General features: G+C 42.0%; 1 protein-coding gene across 7 annotated transcripts; it reads left to right on the top strand.

The window, feature by feature from the left end:
• Nucleotides 1-7,297: 7,297 nt before the first annotated feature.
• Nucleotides 7,298-18,611, top strand: LOC103696747 (peroxisome biogenesis protein 16). 7 transcript variants are annotated; one of them, XR_001878905.3, is made up of 11 exons: nucleotides 7,298-7,491; nucleotides 7,647-7,704; nucleotides 7,926-8,139; nucleotides 8,237-8,535; nucleotides 8,652-8,920; nucleotides 9,113-9,180; nucleotides 9,261-9,322; nucleotides 9,446-9,556; nucleotides 13,194-13,230; nucleotides 18,113-18,179; nucleotides 18,321-18,611. XR_001878905.3 is itself a non-coding variant. In XM_008778462.4 (9 exons), exons 1-8 carry the CDS (start codon nucleotides 7,423-7,425, stop codon nucleotides 9,505-9,507), a joined length of 1,101 nt encoding a protein of 366 aa, XP_008776684.1. In that variant the 5' UTR covers nucleotides 7,298-7,422; the 3' UTR covers nucleotides 9,508-9,556; nucleotides 18,113-18,611. The 7 variants fall into 7 exon arrangements, 4 of the variants coding, with proteins under 4 accessions (XP_008776684.1, XP_026656820.1, XP_026656822.1 ...); XR_602453.4 differs by lacking the exon at nucleotides 13,194-13,230; XR_003383374.2 differs by having other exon boundaries at nucleotides 18,113-18,611.
• Nucleotides 18,612-24,431: the final 5,820 nt, after the last annotated feature.

Genomic DNA, 24,431 nt, shown 5'->3' with positions numbered 1-24,431 from the left:
AGCATTTCATGATTATGAAATCTGGCAGATGGATGTGAAAACTGCTTTCCTGAATGGATATCTTGATGAAGATATCTATATGGAACAGCCTTTGGGTTTTACTTCCAGTGATGGAGATCACAAGGTCTGCAAGCTGCAAAGGTCCATCTATGGACTAAAGCAAGCATCTCGGAGTTGGAACACTCGTTTCGATGATACAATCAAAACGTTTGATTTCATCAAAAACGAGGAGGAACCATGTGTTTATAAAAAGGTTAGTGGGAGTGCTGTCGTTTTTCTCGTACTGTACGTAGATGACATTCTCCTGATTGGGAATGATATTCCCATGCTAATCTCGGTCAAGGTCTGGTTGTCAAAAGAATTCTCCATGAAAGACCTTGGAGAAGCATCCTATATTTTGGGAATAAAGGTCTATAGAGATAGATCTAAAAGGATGCTTGGCCTGTCACAGAAAATGTACATAGAGGAGGTGCTGAAGAGGTTCAGCATGGAAAACTCCAAGAGGGGTCTTTTACCCCTAAGGCATGGAATTCATCTCTCCAAGAAGATGTGCCCCAACACACCTGAGGAGATTCAACGCATGAGCAAGATTCCTTATGCATCGGCAATAGGAAGCCTCATGTATGCCATGCTATGTACACGACCTGATATAGCTCTTGCTGTGAGTGTCACAAGCAGATATCAGTCGAATCCAGGTGAAGAACACTGGACAGCTGTGAAGAATATTCTTAAGTACTTGAGAAGAACTAAAGATTTATTCTTGGTTTTTGGAGGATCATCAGAGTTAAAGGTAGAAGGGTACACAGATTCAGACTTCATGACTGATGTCGATGACAGGAAGTCAACATCTGGATACGTGTTCTTGTGCAATGGTGGTACGGTGAATTGGAAGAGTTCTAAACAACCGATCATTGCTGATTCGACTATGGAAGCCGAATACATCGCCGCCTCTGAAGCTGCTAAGGAAGGCTTCTGGTTCAAGAAATTCATTGCAGAGCTGGATGTGATGACATCAGATGCCATAACACTCTACTGCGATAACAATGGCGCCATAGCCCTTGCTAAGGAGCCAAGGTCTCATCAGAAGTCTAAGCATATAGAGCGGCGCTTTCACCTCATACGCGACTATGTGGAGAAGAAATATGTAGAGGTGCAGAGAGTAGACTCCGCGGATAACGTGGCAGACCCTTTCACTAAGCAGCTGAGTCAGCAAAAGACTGAAGCCCACCTTGAGAAGATGGGCCTAAGATATATGACCAATTGGCTTTAGTGCAAGTGGGAGATTGTTAGATGTATGCCCTAGAAGCCAATTTGGCTGACACATTGTTGATTCTAGGGACATAATTTTGTACTTGACTATTTATTATTGAATAAATAAAAGGCATCTTTTTCATTCATATTGTTTATGTGTCTATGAATCGTCCAAGAAATTAATAAGATGATGATACATATTCTCAAGAGTTGAGAATTTGAGCCATGTATCATTGGTGATTAATTTCTAAATGCTCCTGATCAAAGGATCATCACGAGGACGGTGATCGATCCGATCAGTGCACAGATCACTCTCCTTCTGGATGGACGAGACTTGAGTCCACAGTGTAGGGACACTGAAGTGATAGTGCAGGTGCTTGTTAGAGAACAAGGGTACTGAGCGTGACCAATACAAGAAGTCACTTGGATGTCTATCCACTCGTCAGTGACTTGCTTGATGTTGCAGTAGTGTGACTGGTCCTTTGACCTGCGGTGCTTCGGCTACTCACAGTGAGGTTATTGTAGTTTGACTGCACACATACATGGTCTCTAGCCATATGGGTCCATGCAGTGTAGATTGGCTGCAGTAAGTTCACTGTAGGAGTAGGGTATGCACCTATATGGAATCTATCGACCTTGATAGATAAGGAGAGATCCTATGTGATTTATAAGACTGAGTTCGTAAGACCTCGGCCGGGGCAGTATACACAGTGGAGAAAGAGTTTTTCACTATCGAACTCGAGTCGAATAAATCTTGACATATGACAGACGATGGGGTTTGACGAGTTGTCCATGACCTCCGTCCTGTAGGGATCCACGATAGTAGGACTGTATCACATGTTAACTGCACCTAGAGGTTCATCATTCCATTCTGCTGGGTAGCCACTACATGCTGCTAGGTGTCACTGGTGGATGGTGGGACTCATAGGGATTATCTTGATGATCGATAAACCCCAATGAGTTGAGTTGGAATCGTTCCAACCCATTGAAAGGAGTTTTCAATGATATAGTGATAGAGATCACAATATATCTCACTACCAGTCAGAATAGAACCTATGGGGTCACACACACTAGAAGTATTGACCGATCCGATGGTTGAAATCGTGATTAGGAATCACAAGAAATCAATTTGATTGATAAAAGGTTGAAGAAGGAAAAAGGAATTAATTAATTGGACTTGAAACAAGAATCCTACTTCGGGTAGGATACCTAGAGTTCTAATTGGATTAGGACTGGGATTCCTACTTGGAATAGGATTCCTCAATCCTAATGAGATTAGGAATTTTGAATCTAAATCGGATTCCTACTTGGAGTAGGATTCCTAGGAATCCTAATTGGATTAGGACTTCGGATTCAAATCTAATCCTAATTGGATTAGGACTAAATACATCCTAATATGGATTAGGGTTTCTTAAGTCACAATTAATTATTAATCTAATGAATCAATAAGACTCCTAATTGGATTAGGATTGAAGAGTTCAATTGAGTCAAAATTGATTCAAGTTCTAATTGGATTAGGACTTACCTAGATTGGATCCATTGGTTCACCCTTGGGCTAAACCTAATAGGATTAGGGCTTGACCACATTAGGGCAATGCAAACCCTAATGTGGACTAGGGTTTACCAAGAGGGAGGGGCGCAAGCCCCTCCCCCTTGATCCATTGGTGCGGCACAAGAGAGGGGGCCGGCGCCCCCTCTTTGGAAAGATGTCTAGGGCTCCTACTTAGTAGGAACCCTAGATGGCTATAAAAGGAGGTGTGAGGCCGGCGCCCTAAGCATAGAAGAACTCCTCCTTCTCCTTGCCGTGAGCCTCCCTCTCCTCTCTTCTTGTGATCAGCCGCAAGCAAGGAAGACCAAGGCCAAAGGTTGGCGGCATCCTCTTCCTCCCTTCTTCCTTCCAACGCAGGGAAAAGAAAGAAGGCTGCGTGGGGATTCTTCTTCTTCCTCTTCTTCAACCTTCTTCTTCCTCCTCTCAAGCACTTTCAAGAGTTGAAAGAAAGAGAAGAGATCAGCCATCAAAGGAGTCTTTGCAAGGGAGCTAGCACCCCGGGAAGACAAGAAAGCTTTGATCGGTTCTCTACTTCGTGTGGATACCCGTAGAGGCCGGACGTTTGAACGGCTTCAAGCGAACCCTCTCCCATAACCACGAATTCAGATTCGCGGTGATCGTCTACCCGCGCAAGGTGAAGATTTGATCTTCCTATTGTTTTAAAAGCTTTAATTCTTACCTAATTACGAAAGGTCTCGAAACAAGCGTTCATGCGATGAACGTCGAACCCGTGCATGCCGATTCCGCTGCCATCTGAAAAATTTTTTGAAATATCAGCGGCATGGGCGGGTTCCCAACAGTGTCCTGAGGTAGAATCGACGAGCTGGTCGATGCTTGGGAGGGGAAAACTGTCTTTTGGGCAAGCCTTGTTCAGGTCGGTGTAGTCCACGCACATGCGCCATTTCCCGTTGGCCTTCTTTACGAGGACTACGTTGGCGAGCCAGTCTGGGTAGGAGACCTCCCGGATGAAGCCAGCTTCAAGGAGTTTATCCACTTCCTCGGCCGCAGCTCGTTGCCGTTCCGGGGTGGAGCCCCTTTTCTTCTGTTTTATAGGTCTGCTGGTTGGCTTCACCTGGAGTCGATGGACCATGCCCTCAGGGTCAATTTCCGGTACGTCTGCGGGCGACCAGGTGAAGATATCGGCATTGTCCCGCAGGAAGCTGATGAGGTGATCCCTCTCGCGGGCACCAAGGCCGGAGCCGACCTGCACAGTTAGCCCGGGAAAATTTTCTCGTAGTGGAACTTGAACAAGAAACTCACCTGGCTCTACTTGCTTCTTCCAAAGGTTGTCCTCGCATCCAGGGTTTCTATGGGTAGCGAGGGGCCCGTTGGCTGAATCGGCGCCTCGGTCGGTTGCCTTACTCTGTGGGCCACCATGTAGCACTGCTTGGCAACCAACTCGTCTCCACGGATCTCCCTACTCCTTGGCCGGTGGAAAACCGCATGAGCAAATGGCGGGTTGAGACCACGGCTCGGAGGGCATTTAGCCCTGGCCGCCCAAGGATGGCATTGTAGACTGAGGGCAGACGGACCACAAGGAAGTCCGTCCTCACAGTGCTCTCCCTGGGAGCGAGACCAACTGTGACAAGGAAGCTGGCCTCACCTTCAACTGGGACCGAGTCTCCGGTGAACCCAACCAGTGGGGTATTAATTTTTCGGAGACGTCCTTCTGGCAACCCCATTTTTTGGTAGGCATGGTAGTACAAAATGTTAGCTGAACTTCCATTGTCAACTAGGACACGTTTTACATCAAACTTATTTACAATCATGGAGATGACCACAGCGTCATCGTGGGGGGTCTCAACCCCTTCCAAGTCCTCGTCCGAGAACGAGATGACTTCATCAGTACACGGACGCTTCGGGAAGACTCCCTGGGCTATTCCTCCTGTCGAGGCTCCTCCGATCATATTGATGGTGCCAGCGATAGGCCTATTGTCGTCCGGGTTTTCGGGCGGCGTAGCGTTTTCCGTCGGCCTCCTTTCCTCACGTCGGTTCCTCACGAACCGGTTGAGTACTCCGCGGCGGATGAGCGCCTCTATCTCGTCCCGGAGCTGGAAGCAATCCTCCGTGTCGTGCCCACGGTCTCGGTGGAAGCGGCAGTACTTCCTGGGATTGCGGGGAACTCCCGTATCCCGCATAGGAGGCGGGGGTCGGAAGAAATCCCGCCCCTCGATTTCCATCAAGATCTCGGCCCGGGGGGCATTGACAGGTGTGTAGTTCTCGTACCTCCCTGGGTACGTCCGAGGCCGTGGTAGAGACCTTGGTCGAGGTGGGGTCCTCTGCTGAGCTCGTCCCTGCTGCCGAGGGGGGCTCCTCAGCCATGGGAGGTTCTTCTCTCGACGGGGGGATCGGCTTCTCTGTCGGCCGCGCTCCTCGCGGCGTTTCTTCTGCTTCCTTGAGGCGGGCTCAATCGTACCCCGCCTAGAGGCAACTGCCTCCTCGGCCTTGGCATACTTCCGGGCTCGGGCCAGCATTTCAGTGAAGTCGGCTGGGAAGCTCTTCTCAATGGAGAAGAGAAACCGATAGGAGCGAACTCCAGTCTTCAGAGCCGACATGGCTATTGACTGGTCTAGCTCGCGAACTTCCCACGTGGCGGCAGTAAAACGGTCCAGATACTCCTTGAGGGATTCCCCCTCCTTCTGCTTGATGTCCAGGAGGGAATCTGACATCCGCCGTTGGCGTCGGCTGGCAGCGAAATTGGTAGCAAATTGCCTGCCGAGTTGCTAGAAGGAAGATACGGTGCTCGGCTTTAGCCCAGAAAACCAAAGCCGGGCTGTCCCTCGAAGAGTCGTCGGGAAGGCCTTACAAAGTACGGCCTTTGAGGATCCTTGTAGGGCCATGAGAGCTCGGTAGCTCTCCAAGTGGTCGAGGGGGTCGGTGGTTCCGCTGTAGGGCTCCACTTGAGGCATCTTGAACCTTGTGGGGACCGGCTCATCCTTGATCTGGCGGAAAAAAGGGGATTTGGTGGTGAACTCAAAATCTCCCTCCTGCCTTGCTTTCTTACTGTGAAGCGCTTCAATCTGGCGCTCCAAGTGCTCAACTTTCCTGTCGAGCTCCCCAACCCGTGGAATCGTCACCGTGGTTTGCTCCGGCTCACGGTGGTCTGGGGCGGATTCAGCTTCAGATGGTTGGGGTCTTCTGTTGAGACCTTCCCCCCGTAACTCTCTCTGGGGGGAGGTCTGCCCCTCATTGTTGGCTCTGGAGGAGCCATGAAAGTTCTGGCCTGGAAGAACTGGGCCATTAGGGGGAAACTCCGGCAGGACCTGGGCCTGCGGGGGGAGCGTTGGTAAGGCCTCCTCACGCCGCAGGCCTTGAACGGCGGCGGCCAAGGCCTGGACTTACTGCACCAGGACATTGAATTGCTCCGGCTGGACCTGAGGAACCGGGTCAGCCGGAGTAGGCGAATTCTGGACGAAATGTCCAGGACTCTGTGGGGGACGCCGGGAGATGTTGGAGGCTCCCTTACTTCTCAACTTCATGACCGCGACTCGGGCCCTTCCTCTAGCGCCAACTGTTGCTGGAAATTGGACCCGGGGGCGGTCGTCCGTCGAGGAGAGGGAGCGGTCAGTGGACACAGGAGAGCGGCGGTCCGTCGGCGGGCGGCGTCCTCCGTCGGGGTGCCTGCAGAAAAGCCGGTGGCCGGGTCTTCCGGCGCCGGCCCTCCGATGCTTAAGTCAGAGGGGGGCAATCAGTGTCAAAAAGAGGAAGAAAGCAGTATATTTTGAGTTTTCTGTGTCCAACCCCCCCTCTGAGAAGCGAGGGTTCCCTTTTATAGGGGGGTCGGTGTACCTGTGATGTGATGGGGCAAGGCCGTCGTACGGCTCGGCATATAGCTTGGACTGGCACACAAACGGGCGAATAATTGCATTGATGTCGGAGGTGAGGCCGAGGTCAGAGACTTGTCGTGGCTGACAGGACTCTGTCGAGCCGACTTGCCGTGAAGAGCTGAGGATCCGTAGATAATAGGAGCCATGGGCATTAATTGTTAGTAAGCCGGAGGTGCGCATTAATTGTTGAGTAAGCCGGAGGTGCGAATTAATTGTTGAGTAAGCCGGAGGTGCGCATTAATTATTGAGTGAACTGGGGGTTTGCAAAGATCAAGCGTAATAAATGCTGGGGCAGTGGCAGGGTATGGCCCTTGGCCGGACCTCGGAGGGGTACGGCCATAGTAGGTGGTCGATAAGGACAAACCTTTGAGGTCGGGAATTCTCCAGGTCGGAGGTTCCGAGATTGGACGCCGACCTCAGTCGTCCGAGGTCGGCGGCCACACGGCCTTCCAGTGGCGGGGTTACTATATTACTGGGGGAAAACTGTATTCCCCCAACAATAAGTACAAACAATTCATCTGGGAGCTGAGCTAAGTCACGAGCATTTACATCTGTGGGCGGCTTTTTTTCTGGCATGTGTTTTAAAAGGAAAGAGATCTTAATGGAGGAGAGTCTGATTTCAGACCTTGAACAATGCTCGTCAGTTTATATTAAGCTGCCACAGATTAGGTTCCGGGTCCGGTCGTGTCCGTGAACCGGTCTCCTGTCCGGGTGGATCTCGAGTCCCGGGTTCCATAGACAAATAGAGCACAGACGAAGACTGGAGAGGAGGAATTAGGAAAGGGGAAAGCCGCCATGGAGGCCTACAAGCTTTGGGTCCGGAAGAATAGAGAGTTCGTCCACTCTTTGGAATCGTTGGCCAACGTATGCTCCAATCTCTGCTCCTCTTTTTCCTTTCCGTTGTCTCCTCTTTCCCCACCCACCCTCCTAACGATTCGTTATTTGGGGTAAAAAATTCGCATCTTTTGATCTTTTCTCCTCTCTTTTTCTCACTTGGATGTGGAAAAATCAATGCCCAGGGCATCACATGGCTTCTCCCGGAGCGCTTCTCGGATTCCGAGATCGGTCCCGAAGCAGGTTCTGTGAAATTTCGGTAACACATGTTTCTTTTCGTAATTTTATACTATCTATCAGGAAGCGTTCTGTTTGTCATCTATAGGATTTATCTATTGCTTTGGAATCTCTCTTTCTGGGTTTTTATTTGTTTTGGGGAAGAGCTACATGTTAAAGATGCAGAACTTCGGGAAAAAAATGGATTTTGGGGGCTGGGAATTGAGAATTCTGAGTTCCTGTTACAGTATATGCGTTTTTGGGCGTAGTCAGTGCTGTGAACCAGCATATAATTGAGACGACGCCGAGCCGAATCCACCCTCGGGGTTCTGGGGATTCATTTCCATGGTCTTTATGCATCTCCATGCTCAAAGATGTTGAGGCGGTGGTCGAGGTTGCTGCCCAACACTTTGCTGGTGAGGAGGGCAAGTGGAATTTCATTGCTGCCACTGAGGCGGTGAAGTAAGATTGATGCACTATTGAACAGCTTGCCTTCTTGCAATCTGTTATTGTGATCGTTTTTCCTTATTAGGGGTGTTGTGGAATTGGTACAATTCAGGGCATTATTTAGGTTAGCGGTTTTCCGTGATGGCGGATACAGGATGCTCTTGCAAGGAGGGGAGTCAGTGAACGTCGATAAGGGGCCTGATGTTGCGGGAGTCCCTCATGGTGGGGTTGGAAATCTTGGAAGCCCAGTTGGATATCATGGGCCTGGTTATATCCCAGAATATCATGGCTATATACCCAGGAATCTCGAAGGAAGAGCTATTAATGCATTGAACCGGTTCGGAGAGAATGCAAAAATGGCCTTGGATCCAGAATGGCTGAACAGGCTTCGTAGGACTTCGGAGTCTCCTGGTATTATGCTAACTGTTTCTAATGATGGTCATACTATGTATGCATTTCAGATCTTTCGGAACATTTTCCATCTGCAAGCTGGAAGATTATTTTTCATTCTGCTGTTGTTTTTGCAGAATTGCCAGTTAAAAAATTGACACTGTCAAACATTTGGTCCGAGAAGGGGCTTTCCGGTGGACTATTTGTGACAGGGGAGGCGCTTTTTATCTTGAGACCGCTTATATATGTTCTGTTTATTAGAAAATATGGGATTAGATCCTGGACACCTTGGTTAATTTCACTGGCTGTGGACCTCACTGGAATGGGTGTTTTTTCTTATGCTACAAGTCAAGGTAGTAGAAGTGGAGATAAATTTTATCAGCTTTCGTCCTCTGAAAAGGATGAGGTGAGTATAGCTTATGCTTCCCATTAGAAATTTATACCAAATCCATTTTTATGAGCATATATTCTTGACGTATTATGATTGTTTATTTTGGCCAAAAAAAATAATTATTCCTTCATTTCGAGATACTGTGAGTAACATTTCCCTAGATTTCTGTTTGTTGCTAACTGCTTTACATTATATGGCTTGATTCAGTTGAAAAGAAGAAAGCTGATATGGGCACTTTACATCATGAGAGATCCATTCTTTACCAAGCATACCAAGTAATGATATGATTCCCTTATGCTTATTGCTAATTTATTTGACTATTGCTGGACCTATGTCATACATCTTGTATCCACAGGAACCGGCTTGAGAAGACTGATAAGTACTTGAGCCAAGTTCCATTTATTGGGTTCCTTACAGGTAAATCTTGCTGTTGCTCCCTGCTTAAGCTACCAATCCTTTCTGTGTTTACACTTGCTGTTGTTTTTTCCATGGCTAAATGGAGTGCTTAATGGGTGAGCCTTTCCTCATTTCTGGGTGCAGCTAAACTTATAGAGCTTATAGAGGGTGCTCAAACACGATACACATACACATCAGGTTCATGAGGAGAATTACCCAAACCCAGGGGCTTTCCTGCTGAGACAGTCATGAGTGGTCGGTTCTCTTGATATCCTGGCATATGCAGTTTGATGAATTAAAGTTTTATTATCCATGCAGATCAACATATTCATCTGTTCATGTGCCTTCTGCAATTTATAAGGCAAATTATTGTATATGAGCTGCTTGCTCGAGCCGTCTTCAACATGTTTTTAGATGAACATCTGCATTTGAACTAGACATTTCATTGATGCAATCAAAAGGTACACACACAGCATATGAAATAAAAAATCCATGAATAAAAGATCCTTATTCAGCATTCCAGATTTGTACAGAGAAAAATAATGATGGACTCACATTTTAACCACTATATTGCTTGGCTTGAACAATTTGAACTGATTCTGCACTTATAATAGGAAGCCAAATTTGTGTTGTGAATTTTAAGCAGTTTTTTTTTCTTTTTTTGAGATTTTATTCAAGAATATCTTATATAATGTCTTCACAGCAAAGAACTTCTGTTTGTCAGGTATCCATAGAATCATAATTTATGAGTCAGCTTGCTTTGTTTACGTATGCTGGCTTTTAAATCTTTGCCCCCCATGGTGGAAAATTTATGTTATTTCATTTTCTTTGTTTGCTAAAAGTAAATTATTTCTCGAGGTTATATGATAGATGGAAGAACCATCTGACACATTAACAATGCGCTAGCTGCTAATTTGAATATCATAAGATTAATAATTTACTAAAGCCCCGACATAATGTGAGATTTTGCACATTTCTGTTCTTGCAATAGTGAAAATTCCTTTTGGTGTGGTATATTGTCACAATGTTCAACATGAAGTTATGCTTTATTCATTTATAGTCATGCTTCTGTGACTAAGTTGTGCGGACGAGTGTTTGTGCTTGTATCCAAGTTACACTAATATGTTTAGTTGCATATATAGCCTCGTTAAGTAAGTTTAGTATGCAGCGCGCCAAAATACTTCAATGTCCTAAATTAGCTGCCTTCTTCAGTGTTACTTGTGTTTTTGGCACCAGACAGAAAAGTTTAGGATACTATTAATGCAAAATCAGTGGCAGGCCTTCCAAAATGAAGACCTATTGATTTGATTTAAAATGTCTAAATTGCCTGGAAACCAAAAATCATGTGTTTTTGGATGGAGTATGGATCAAGTGGATGCCAGAAAGGTATAGAAATAAAGAGAAAAATCTATACTACTATATAGAGGCAAAAGCAGCCCCCCCCCCCCCCCCCCCCCCCCCCCCCCCCCTTTTTCTCTCAATCCACGACCAACCCTCTCAACTTGCCTTCGTGTGTGAGCTGTTCCTTTTATATTTTTTGTGACTTTAGATGGGTGCAGCTCACCTTCTTTGACTTCTCCATGTGTGAGCTCTTTCACTACCATGGTTTGAGCCTTTTCCCCACTGATTGTCTGATATATTGAAGAAAATGCCATGCACGCTGTTTTATTCATCACCAACTTTGTTTTTGGTCTTTGCCCACAAAAAAATCAGCTAGTATCAATCTTGAGGTTAGTGCAGGTTGGTTCCACATTTTGGTCCTCCATCCTGGAGCTTTCAACCCTCCATTGCATTATAAATATAATAATAAGGAAAAAGTAATAGCTGTTGTGATAGATTATTTCATGATAAAATAACATTTATTGTCAAGATTCAAGTTGTCTTTTTACCATTTTTCCTTCCAAAAAATTTGTGCCACCTGTAAAATTATTTTTTATTAAATAAACAGTCGACAGTAACATTGTTATTTCTATTATTATCCATTGTTTTTTTTTCATCATGCCATAACCACCATTATAACATTTATTGTTTTAATAAATGTTTTAATACTAGTTAATTTCAAAGCACATATAGTGATGCAAATAATGACCTTTTTAACTGCTTTAATGATCAATAATCTTCTGATAGGGGTCTGTTGTAACAGAATAATGCCATTACTGAAACGTTGCTCCCCTTTCATTTCTTGTTATTAGGAAATACTAAAAACAAGGCAGTCAAAGTGAGGATGCCATGAGGTTCCTTTGATGCCTGCTTTCATTTTGATCTTGTTTTGATTCAATTAGGTGATTTATATTAAGTTGAATAACCAAAAAAATTTTAATGATGATTTCAAGGAAAAAATTATGATGATTTAGAAGGAAAAATAAAATTTTATGCTGGTGATGATGAGATATAATATAGTAATGAAGAAACTTTAGATTGAGATTTATTATGAACCTTTTCTTTGGATTTGGTTGCACTTGAAGCTATCTTTGATTCAGTTTCTTTGCTCCATAACTAAGAATTTTCTTAGTAAATTATGGCTAAATAATAGCATTGTTAATGGCAAGAATTTGAGTGCAGAATGCTGATAATGCTGACTTGCACTGGATCCCACTGTCTGTGGCTGGTTGTACATCTAGGTTTTGCAGCAAAGATTTTCATCCTAGCCAACACATCTGTCTGTATTGATATTGGGCATTCACTTAGATCATATAATCAATATTTGGGCACTTATTGTCTCAACGAATATAAGGCACTGTATCTTGATATGTAGGTTGGTATGAAATCAAGGCCTATATGTGCTAATCGGTCTTTAAAAGTCTTAAACTATCTTTACTTACTAATATCCAAATCGATGTTTAAAATAGTAGTTAATATCAAGTTTGTTATATTAGCCTACAGTTTAATATCTCAGTTTTACTATAGTTTGGCTCGATTGTGCTTTGTCCATTGAGATATGATACTTTCCTATTAATTGCTATTAGGACCAAGGGCCATATCGTACCGAAACGGGTGCTATGAGGCATACCGTATTGTACGGGTTTGGTACTAGTATGCAGTATGGGAGGTGTATCGACATTCGGTACGCCAAACCAGCCTTCGTATCGGGCGTGCCAACATAGTAATAGGGTGACACCAGTACGGGGCTGGACTGAAAAGACGTATCTTGATTAGGACAATCCAACAATGAAGAAAAAGAGAAGTCTGCCACTCTTGGACTTGTCCATATATCAATTACTTTATGGTTTGTCAATTCATATATATGCATATATATATATATATATATATACATGTATATATATATATATATATATCTGTATATGTATGTATTTATATGTATATGTATGTACACATATATATGTACATACACATATGTATATACACATATATATGTACATACACATATAGATATGCATATGTATATACACATATATATACATATGTACATGTACATATATATGCATATGTACATATATATATGTATTTATATATACATAGGTATATATATATATATATAGGTATATTGTATTATATATACATATATGTGTGTGTGTGTGTGTATGTATATGTATATCAGTATATGTATATTTACATATATAGGAATTGGATGTCAAAAGTGCTCGGATAAATAGAAGAAAAGGGAATAGTGGCCAATTGTAACATAATTTGTTGTTAACTATCTAAATGCACCCATCAGATGAATGTATAGACCTAACCTGATGCAAACTATAAGTTTGGTTAGGTCATTTTTTGGCCTAGGTTAGCCCAAACACTACCTCTGACTACATGTTTCATAGGGAGCTTTGTTTTCCAAGTTTCGAGTTGGGATTTTTGTTGCCTCTTCTATATTTATTTTTGATGATTCAAGAAAATTTCTAATTTAGACTTATTTCTTTATGTTTCATTGCAGTGAATATCGGATATGTCAACAAAAACAAATTCCTGTTGTAAGATTATTAAACCTATCAATAATTATTTATTCATTTTCTTTCTTGCTATGCTTTTTTTTCCTTGGTTTTTGAGGAAATCTTTTACTTTGTTTTGTTTAAAGTAATCGAGCAAAATAAACAAAAACATGTGCCATTATCCATTAAATCGGTGCAGCAATATTTGAGAGAATCTACATCTATTTTTTTGCCCATTTGGTCAACCATAGTTGGCCCTTAAGTATAACCTGGGTTGACGATAGTGTTTTCTTTCTAAAAAATTCAAACGAGCAATATAAGTTTGCTTGGGTCCCAAGAAGGCATGATCTTTAAATTAAACCCTCTTGTGCATATTGCACCTAATCTTTTCCTTTGGTTTTGGATTATGGGAAAATACAAGTTTAGAGTTGTGGGATGGTGATTTCCATAAAGAAATGGTCCATCATCTCTCCCAAAACTATGCTTGATTTTGGAAAAATGCATTAATTGACTCCATCTAGAACAGCATAGAACAGTCAATGTTATGAGCTGAGGGATGTCCCTCTTCTTTGATCTCTTTTTTAGAATATATTCCAACATTTATGGTTCTGCTTGATAGCTGATCCCAGTTAAATGAGCAAAAGTTTAATGGGGTGATTTTGCTGTCCCATGTTTACATCCTTGATCTTCTTAAGAGATGCTTTTTCCATGTTTCTTTGTCTCTTATGCTATAAATGTGATTTTGTTATGTGCATCTTTTGCATCTTTTAATGTTTCGAGGAATGTCTTGCTCCCTTGAAACTTGTTTTGTTTGTTAATATTTAAGAAACGTGATATGAGTAGGACATTTATTGTTTCAGAGCGGCTTTATATGATCATTTGCATGTTTGGATGAATGATTGCCTGTTGAAAGTGTGAGTCCAATGGGGAGATTGTAGTCTGACACCAGGATTTTTTTAACAACTGTTTTTTAATGTTCGTTTATGTATTGTCTCTATTTAAATCTTACCCAACCCAAAAGATACCTGTTGTTTTTTTTTTCTTTTTTTTTTTTTCAAAAAAACACTAGAACGGAAGGCTTGAATGAATCTATTGGCTAACATCTTAGATCATGCCAATCAATTACTAAATCAGTAATTTTTTGAACCAAGTTTCGGATACTCAGGATTGAAACAAGGTATCTGGGAACTAGGGGGGTGATAGTAATTAAAGATCAGCTGTTTGTATCAAGTTTAATATCAATGCAGACAACCCGCAATGATTGAAAGTAGATACATACAATATAGGTGCATCTTCAATCAATGGACTCAACTTGCAAAGGTAGAATGCAATTCATATGGGCAGATATATAAATAGTCATAATTTGAATGTTCAGATTAGAGAACAGGAAGACAGCAAAAATAGAAGGGAATAAGAGAAAAGGACAAAGAAACAACTAAAGCCGAAAAATTAATAAGCTACAAAGTCCTTCATGGCCAATAGCTGCCTAAAGCCATCCAAAACAGAGATCTGCTTTGTTGAATGCTATGGGCTTAGGTCAACGGACTTGCTTGCAATGGATGCAGAATCAGCAGTTCGGTAGCCTATATATAGCTGATCTAGATGAGTTATGTACCCTATTTTTGAATGCAGCCGGGTACCTGTTATCAAGATCAACAGAGGAACCTTTCTCTTAAACCAAGATGGCCAGCTTATGATGGCATAGGTTGAATTAATTTGGTAGTAAGCCCTTGTAGGGCTTGTCAATGGATTTAGGATTACCATACCGAGAGGGTGCATAGCCAAGGGAACCTGTACAAATCCTTATCACAAGACATCCTGTCTGGTGACCTTATGAATGTTGTTGGGTCGCGTAACCCATCTACTCCACCAAGTTATTCTAATCAAGTTCCGCCAAACTATGGAGAGGAGAATACATGAACTAATTACATTGCAAAATTTGGAGCACAGCTGCTGTAGAAGCAGATTTGTACTAGCAAATTGTTGGATGTGATATTTGACTGGATACAATCAAATGATTATTTGGTGGGTCTAATGATTAGGAAAGAAGTACCGAATGATTTTGTTTGATTGTTTGTATTATGTGAGATTATCTCCACCATTATTTTCAGTCAAAACAACAAATAAGATGAAAAAGGGAAGAAGCAAAGAAACAAGATATGCGAAGGAAAAGCGAAGAAATGTGGAGATAGGATACAATAGAAATGGAGAAGTGGGCTAACCTTAAGACATAAGGGAGGCAGAGATGGAAGCTGTTGTTTCTTTCTGTCTTGTGGTGCTTCTATCGTTCCTTCTGTTTCTGGTGAAGAATGAAGTTGAACAGCTGAAAATAGGCAAATATGTCGTAGTGTAGTTAATTCTATTATTTCCCAAAAAATGAGTTGTTTTATTATTTGGACTTGTTCCTTTACAAGGCGATTTTGCGTCTATCTTAGACATAATTATGGTATCATTATATTCTTAAAATTTATTGAGTTCCTGCCCGTATTTATCAGGATATGAAGGAAAGAAACAAAAAAGCAGGTCCTATTTTCAGTGTTTTTGATAAGCAAAAAGCTGCAGCCATGTATATTTGAATAGCTAATACATGCCAATACAAGCCACAGGTGCCAAATGTTTGGTTTTCATCATTAAGAAAGAAAGCCATTAAATCTTAAAGACATACAGGCTGACACTGAAAATCCTTATAGTATGATAGTTAATATTAGCTTAGTGCCTTATCTAAGGATTATCATTTGTAAAACAAACAGTCTTATTTTTGTTGAATAGTTTCACAAAATGGGTGGAGGTGCAATCTTGTTGGGTTCAGTTAGGATAAACACCAAGCTAGGCCCAATTGAACCAACAAAATATCGCGCTTTAACCCAATCTGACTCAGGAATGAATCAGACAACCTAAGTCTAAACCTAGTCCAACTACAAGACTTTTCAATCCGAGTAATAGTTTAGTTTGTGTTTGTTTTATATCTTAGTATTATTTTATTATTATGTTGTGCTATAACTTTGTCAGGATTTGAGTGGAAAGCTAAGCATAGCAACATCAATTATATTTGAGTGGGTGAAGCACAAGTCGATTTATATGAATTTGGTTTGAGTTGGTTTGTGCAAGTGTCAAGACCTTTGATCCTAACCTGACATAGTTTGAGATTTGATCTAACATAAGCAACTTAAGTAAACTTGCATGTTCCCCCAGTCTGACCTGATGTACTGTCTGGGTTAGACTGGGCTTCAACTCAAATAACCTGACCTATGTTGCACCAGCAGGAACTGACCAAGTTTCCTCAAAAAATTAAGGGGAAAAAGGAACAGCTTTTGACAAGGCTTGATATTACACATTGGTTGTTCTAGCTTCAGTTTTGTAGATATGGGTGTAGTTTTCCTGTATGGTTGTTGTACATAGTTTATCAGCATTGTCAATTCAGAGAAATCTATGTTATAAGAAATGCTCCTCATATGTGAATTTCTTTTAAGTTGGTAGGTGTTTTCCTCATGAAAGTTGTTTTTGCCATGTCTAGAAGAACTGTCTTCATGATTTGATAAATTTAAGAGCAGTCCGCAACTCTAGATGATTCATATGATTGGTCAGGTTCAGATCAGGCAAGAAAGCATTAAAAAAATTGAAATCTAGAAATGTCGATCATATAAGTTGTAACAAGTGTAAAAATGCCTCATATTGAAAATATTGGTGGTGAAAAGAGATCTAGTTTTTTAGGAAAGATGAAGAACATATGCATTACAAGATTTTTTTTAATTTTCAATTTCATGTTTCATTTATTTATTTATTTATTTACTTATTTATTTTTGAGTGAACTCATTTCCTTAAAAGATTTGATATATAAAAGCTGGAGATTGTGAAAAAGGTTTAGGAAAGCTGGTATGTTGTGAGGACTTATATGATAGCTCAACTTGTGTGGTGAGAGAAATTTATAGAGTGAGAAAGATAAGAGGAGAAAAACTAAAGAAGTGGTTTAAAAGCAAGGATGAGTCGGCAGTTGATAAAATGGCCATGAGACTAGTGAGAGCTGAAATGATTATTGAGACTACTAATTGAGGGATCACATTATCCTTATAAAGTAATGACAGCCAAGTTTCGCAGATATAGGTCATATCTAGAGATGAAAATAGATAAGATATAAGTGTATATTCATATTCTAAGATCATATCCATTTATGGTGAATGCCAATTTGGATATGGTTACTAATTAGATGCTAAAATGTGTATCTATATTTATTTTGTATGGATACATATATGGAGCAGGTATTAACAATAGGATTATAAATATGGATATAAACTAGAAAGTATATACGTTATGGGCAGGATAGATGTCCACTTCATGTTTTGTTCACTCAAGTATATGTCTCCTTTCTTAATTTATTTCCTAAAACAAATAAATTATTGTACAGAAAACAAGAAGAAAATAGCTGAATCCATTTACATGGCTCTTTTAGCAGATTCTAGTTACTCTGTTAAATTAATTTGGGTTAAAATATTGATTGTTGAGGATACAATCTACAAAATTAAAGATGTCACCACATGGAAAGAAATTTAAAAATATATTAATATTATCATTGTTTTTTCTCCTTTGAAATTTATGAAAGCTGTATGAGACTAAATGTGATTGCAAAAGAATACAGATAGAAACCACATATTTATATTTTTCTGAAAATTGTAATCACATTTCTTTGACAGATACAAATATGAATGTGGATACTAAAATTTGTGTTCTTATCTGAATGGATTCGGCGAGGGAAACAGATTTGAATGGATAATGCTGTTCCATTTTCACCCTCGGTTGTATCTTTGTGCAGTGTGACCCACTTTAAGTAAATAACAAGTTTTGTATCAGAATAACAAGATGACTGATTTCTTTCTAATTGCTAGTTCCTCAGAACAAGTAATTCATGTATTAGTTCATTACTTTCCAGAATGAGAATAGAGGTGGCAACAAGGATTAAGTTGGTGTCCAGCTTGAAGAAATGAGCATATCATCAGGTGAGAAAAAACTTGGTTGGAGGAAATGCTCTCATGTTTGCTTAATAAAAGAAAAAGGAAAAAAAAAAGAAAGTTTGTTATTCTCTTGCTGTCCTCTAAACCTGTCACATTTCTGCATTTTAAATGGATGACAACGATTAGCTTCAAGGAGCCCCAGTTGGCTGTGGACTGTAACCTCCAAAATCTCGTGATCCCGTACAACATGAAATTTTCTCACCAGAGAAGGAAGGTCAACTTGGCCAACGCCGGGAAAACCAAGATACCAGTTCTTGTTCTTCTTTTTTCATCTTTCTCCTCTTTTCTACACTGGTGATGGTTCAATAGCCTAAGATAAGTGAGTGTTGTATACTGTTCATTCATTGCTGTTTTCATTTGGTTGATGGATGAATACAATTGCTTCACCAGCAATTTCTGCAGTGCCATTTCCCCCTACGTAGAGTGGTATGAACAATTTTAGCTAGAACTTCTACATAAAATTTGTCCTGATGTAACTTAGTATCATATCACTATGAGAAGAATTAATCAGGGCCTTATTGGAAACTAGGATGAAGTGTTCATGGAGTAGTCTGTTTTTGGTTGCTGATGAGAGTCTAGCGGTGCCCGATCGATTGAGGAAGCCTTGGACTGTGGAATCTAGTATCTCTATTTTTCAGGAATAAAGCTATCTAAATGCTTTGGAACCGTCAATTTGTTCTCTTGTCTAGCTTTTTCTTCTTTGACTATTTTTGAAGACTATCAGGTCCTCAGGGGATTGCTTCCTCTCATGACCGTGAGGGGGTCTAGATAATCACTTTGTATGATCAAGTCCTGATATCCCAGGCTTTCAGGCGGCAATGAGGTTGGATCGGATATAGAGTAAATTAAAAATTTGTCAACCTAAACTCAATTTATTTATTAAATGAGTAAAAAAAAAAGCAGATCTGGATCTAATTATTGTATTAAATGGATAATATAATTCGATTTGCAATAGGTTGAAATAAGTTGAAAGATGTTAAATGGTTAAGGATTGGCACCTCTAGTGCGAGGTTGGATCTTCGCCAGATGAGCTGGAGATATTTTGCCTTGCCATCACTATCGTCTTTGTATTGTGAGTACCATGATTGATATGGCCCAACAATAATTAGGAGTATGAGTTCTTGTCAATCATAGCCATTGCACAATACACAGACAGCAGTAGTAACTAAGAGACTGGACTTCTCCATGTCAACCTCAGCTAGAGGGAATTTGGGCTCCTTAATCGTAGGCGATAATAAATAAGAATTTGGATATTTGTAAAAATCTAATTTGCCTTTGGTTCGGATAAAAACTCTACCGGGCTCCTTCATATGCCTATAAAAATGTCTGTTTCTTCCACAAAATCTATAATAGAAAGCTATAAACCATTAAACCAAACCATTAGTTTGCTGATTCGTGAATAAGCACGTTGATTAATGCCTGCGAAACTTCGTGTTTACTGATTGATGCCATGAAGCATTACTCTCCAGATTATTTAGCCATTTTAGTTGAAAATGCAAATCAGGGAATTCAAAGTTCAATAGATGGATAAGCAAATTGGGCTGAAACGGACAATATTCTTGGTTAATGAAAGCAGCTTCATATTTGTTATAAATACGTTTTGTAAGCAATGGGGATCAGTTGAATCATAGTTCAATACAAGTATGCTCAAGTACATATTTTTTGGTAGGAATACTTAGATTCTTCGTTGGAAATTCTTCAATCGTTGCAATCAACAATCAGTCAAAATGTAGCATAAATAAGATCTAAAGGAACTTTTTGATCTCCACAACTAAGAGTAAATAGGTATCTTCCATGCATGGAGCTTTTACTAGAGCTTCAAGTTGACGTAGGCTTAACATATTGAGCCCAATTTTGGAGCTTAGACCTATAATGTTGGCGTTGAGGGGAAATTTAGTGCAGAGATTGACTCGATTTTTTTTTTTTTGGTACAACGACGGCTCACACCCGATGAGTGTGAATGTGGCAAATAAAATCCGAAAATAGATGACTGTATAGAGGAGCCGGCTCAGACATGTGGTTCACGCAGATAAAGCCCCTTGAGTGATGTGCAGCAAAGGAGGCAATCCAGTTGGCAATACTGTTTGTCTTCTTATAAACATGGGTGGCCAGATGGGACTCGCACTCCCCAAAAAGTTGCCGGATGCAAGTCGTGGAGTAGTGGCATCTCCTCAGTAGAGCACCTCCGGTCCTGGATCCACTCGATCACCGAGGTTGAGTCCCCCTCCAGAAGGATGCAGTCTGCGTCCAATACCCGACTCGAAGTTTTCTACGCACTTGGGTTAACTTGGTTGAGTAGGTTTGCCTGGATCGACAGATATAAGGTGGGAAAGGAATCTTGGAAAGATTCCTTCAGATAAGCAGGTGAAATTTCACGAGCTCAGTATGGACTTCGTTGGGCGTTGGGTTGGTTTTGGCATTGTCTTTGACTAAAGGCTGCGCTTCAGCTCGCTGGGAGTATTCCTTTCAATTCACTGGCTTCGCTGAGCGCTTGAGTTAGCTTGGTTGAGCTGGTTTGCTTGGATCGGTGTTGGTATGAATTTTGCCTTATTATGGTGGAGAGGGAGCTAGGGGTTGGGACTTGGGTTGTTTAGGCCTTTTCACATTCCATGGCAGTGGTTGTGAGCTTCGATCTTCATGAATTTTTTTTCTTATCTTTTTTTTTTTCTTGCTCTATATGCTTGATTTTTTTTTTTTGTTCTGTTGCATTATTCATTGTTTCTGTGATGCATGCCATTGTTGTGCAGGCAGGAGAGAAAGGAGATTGTGAGCTAAAGCTGCATCATGATCCATAATACAACCAGCAGCATCTCGATAATCCATGACAATGATTCAGTCAGTATGCTCCTGACACGGAATAGAGAATGTAATATCCGGGCCCAATTTGAGCCCAAAACCTTTTTGGGCCCGTACTTGAGCATTGGGCCAGGACACCTAATGGACCTAACTAGGGCCCATTGTTGGTGGCTGCTATCCCATACCCTAAGGATGGATGTGACTAGGGTAGGGACAGCTGGGAAGCTGTGGAGGGCCCAGCTGTTAGGCCCTTCACGAGGGGAAGCTGGGGGTGACACTTCACCCCAGCTAAAGGTGGCTACAGCCCCCTAGGTCTCTCTCTCTGTGTGTGTACCGTACCCCTTCCTCCTCCTTCCTTCCTCTGTTCTCTGAGAGAGGGTTTGCCAAACCTACTTCCGTCGCCGGAGAAGATGCTCGTGGCTTCTTCCAAAAGCTAGGTAAGCCCTCTACCTTTTCTCCTCTTGACTTGATCGGGATAACAGAGAAAGAAAGAAACACGGAGAGAGAAAGAAAAGGGAAGAAAGAGGGCTCACTGCATGCGGCCGCGAGCGGCGCCGGCGACACCGCTGGCTCCGACCGCGAGCACCACGACCTCTACGGGGAACAGCCGTGGGAAACGGCCACGGGCATCCCGCGTTGCCACTGGTTTTTCCCGGCGTCTCTTCCCCGTGGGAGAAGAGAAGGCCGTCGCAGGCGCGGCCGTGGGCTCAGCCGCAGGCGCGGCTGTGGACACCGCGAGCCCAGCCGTGGCACCGCCGACTGTGGCTCGGCCCTCCCAAACTCCCCTTCTTCCTTCACAGGGGAAGAATGAAGAGAGGAAGAGAGAGGGTTTGGGAGTGAGAGAGAGAATATGGGAGGTTGGTGAAGGGAGGAAGAAGAAAAAGAAGAGAGGAAGAGGGGACTCATCCTCGTCGTCGTGTGCGGCGGCCGCCGGCTTCGGCCGCGAGCACCGTCGACGCAGGCGTGGCCGAGAGTGCCGCAGGCTCGGCCAGGGATCCCGCGGGGCCTGGCCGCGGACGCCGCCGGTCGTGGCCCGTCCCCCTCCGCTCGCCATCCTCCCCTCCGCTCGCCGTTCCCTTCCGCTCGCCATCCCCCCCTTTCCGCTCGCCGTCCTCCCTTCGTCGGAGAAGAGAGGAAGGGGAGATTGGGATGAAAGAGAAGAAGGGAGGAGAAGAAACTTCGGGAAGAAGAAAAGAAACAGAGAAGAAAAAAAAAAAAGAAAAGAAAAAAAAGAAGAAAAAGAAAAGAAAAAGGAGAAGGGAAGAAAAGGAAAGAAAAAAAAAAGGAAGAGAAAAGAAAAAGAAAAAAAAAAAGAGAGAAGAGAGAAGAAAAGAGATCCTTAACGGGTCTGCCTAGCGGGTCGGATCCGAGTCCGGATCCGAAACCCGTTAGGCCTAAGTTCTTTAATTCGATTTGGGTGAATCCGATGAAGGATTGATTCAAGCCCAATCGAGTTAAACGGGTCAATTAAGCCTAATTGGTGTTGAATTTGAACCCAATTAAGCTGAGTTTGTCTCAGCAGACCTAATTGATTGTGAATCAGGCCCAATTCATGCCCAATTCAACTGACAGAAGGTCGAATTGACCTTGGGCTAACTTCGACTCAGGCCCAGATGAGCCACATTTACCAAATCAGAGGACCCAATTGGCTAGAAAAGGTTGGACCCAATTATAAACGAGGCCCAATCCTTTAATTAAAAAACCCAATCAACCCATGTGGACCCAATCTGGTTTTAAATCGAACCCCAAAGGCTTCAAATTGGACTTGGGCTAAATCCTTGGATGGGATCCAAGCAAGTAAGTTCATAGTATGATGAACTAAGAGATGTTATAATAAATGAATGGGGAATATGTAAACCCTATGATGTTGTTTTAGGTGATTAAGGATTTGTCACCTGGACTTGAGCAATTTGGAAAGCGAATTGAAGTAAGTAATCTGTCTTAATCCTATCGTAGATCTTGTATTACGTTTTATAAGATGAACCAGTGTTTTTCATATAATTTGAATTGTATGTATGATTAGTGAAGAATGTAAGTAACCTGTCCTAATCCTGTTGTGGATCATGTCATGTTATTAATGTTTTCCTAAGCATTTATTTTAAGTATATATGTTTCATGCATGATATGTTACAATGCATAAGTAACTTGCATGATCCCAGAAGCTATGGCTATGTATGCAACATGATGATACTGATATTTTAATCATGCATGTAAGTTTATAAAGTCTTAGCTAGCCCAGAGGCACTATAATAGGCTCAAAGATGCTACTGAGAATGACTGAGCTGCCATTGGCTGAATAGTAACTGAGCTGCCCCGCCAGTGGCTGAATAGTAACTGAGCCTGCCCCGCCAGTGGCTGAGTTGGAATTGGGCCTGCCCCGCCAGTGGCTGAATAGTAACTGAGCTTGCCCCGCCAGTGGCTGAATAGTAACTGAGCCTGCCCCGCCAGTGGCTGAATAGTAACTGAGCTGGCCCCGCCAGTGGTCGAGTCTGACTTCGCAGTAGCATCCGAGAGAATGGACCACGGCATGCCGGGGGCACGGTTTCATATGCATATTTTATGAAAATTTTTGTGATTTGCACTACTGCTTGTTTAAATTGCATACATATTATGCCATGATGATTATTAGATAATACGCATGTCAACTTCTCAAACTCTGCATAAACATGGTTACCATTATGTTCGATCCGGTAAGATTATGTATGATTACTTACTGAGCCGTGTAGCTCATAACCGTTCATTTACTTTTTCTTTCAGATCCTTACCACTGATAGCTGCCAGAGACACGTTAATTTGGTATCAGGGCTTCTTTCTTTTGGGATAAAGCAAGTATACTTTTGTGTACATAAACTACATAGAAGCTCTGTATTTGGGTACTGACCAGCATGTTGTACTAAGAATGCTTTCATATGAAAAGATTCGGTTGGTTTGACTACCCTGTTACCCAGGTATGAGGCTGCGTGCTATTGTGGGCGGTAGTCGGCAATAGCACGGCCGTGTCACGGATCCGGGTCCGGGGCGTGACAGAGAAGTCATATTGAAATCTACCCATAACTACTTGTATAAACTTTCTTCATTCCTGAATCGAGTATCAAACTTTTGTTTTACAGAAATTGAATCAACTTGATCCCCGTTTTTTTTCCTTAAAAAGGGGGAAGGAAACATATGTGAAGTAATATTAGATAGGAAGAGGGGCCGGTACTCACTTTGCCTATATTTTGCAATTAAATATTTTACGCTCGTAATCAAAGTTCGCTGCCTCGGTATCGAATTATGTACTGGTACCACACAAGCATAATATTAGTATGGTACGATATGAAAATTTTTTGACGTACCAAATATCAGTATGCCATTTGCATCAAATACCGGTATCGAATCGATGTAATGTAATATAATATAATCTAGTTTGGATTGGACGGCATCCTCGTAATCTTGTTTTAC

Source organism: Phoenix dactylifera, unplaced genomic scaffold (assembly GCF_009389715.1).
Source record: "Phoenix dactylifera cultivar Barhee BC4 unplaced genomic scaffold, palm_55x_up_171113_PBpolish2nd_filt_p 000312F, whole genome shotgun sequence".
NCBI classification, from domain to species: Eukaryota; Viridiplantae; Streptophyta; class Magnoliopsida; order Arecales; family Arecaceae; genus Phoenix; species Phoenix dactylifera.
The sequence above is the reverse complement of the archived record's forward strand: the minus strand, read 5'-3'. Positions and strand labels throughout refer to the sequence as shown.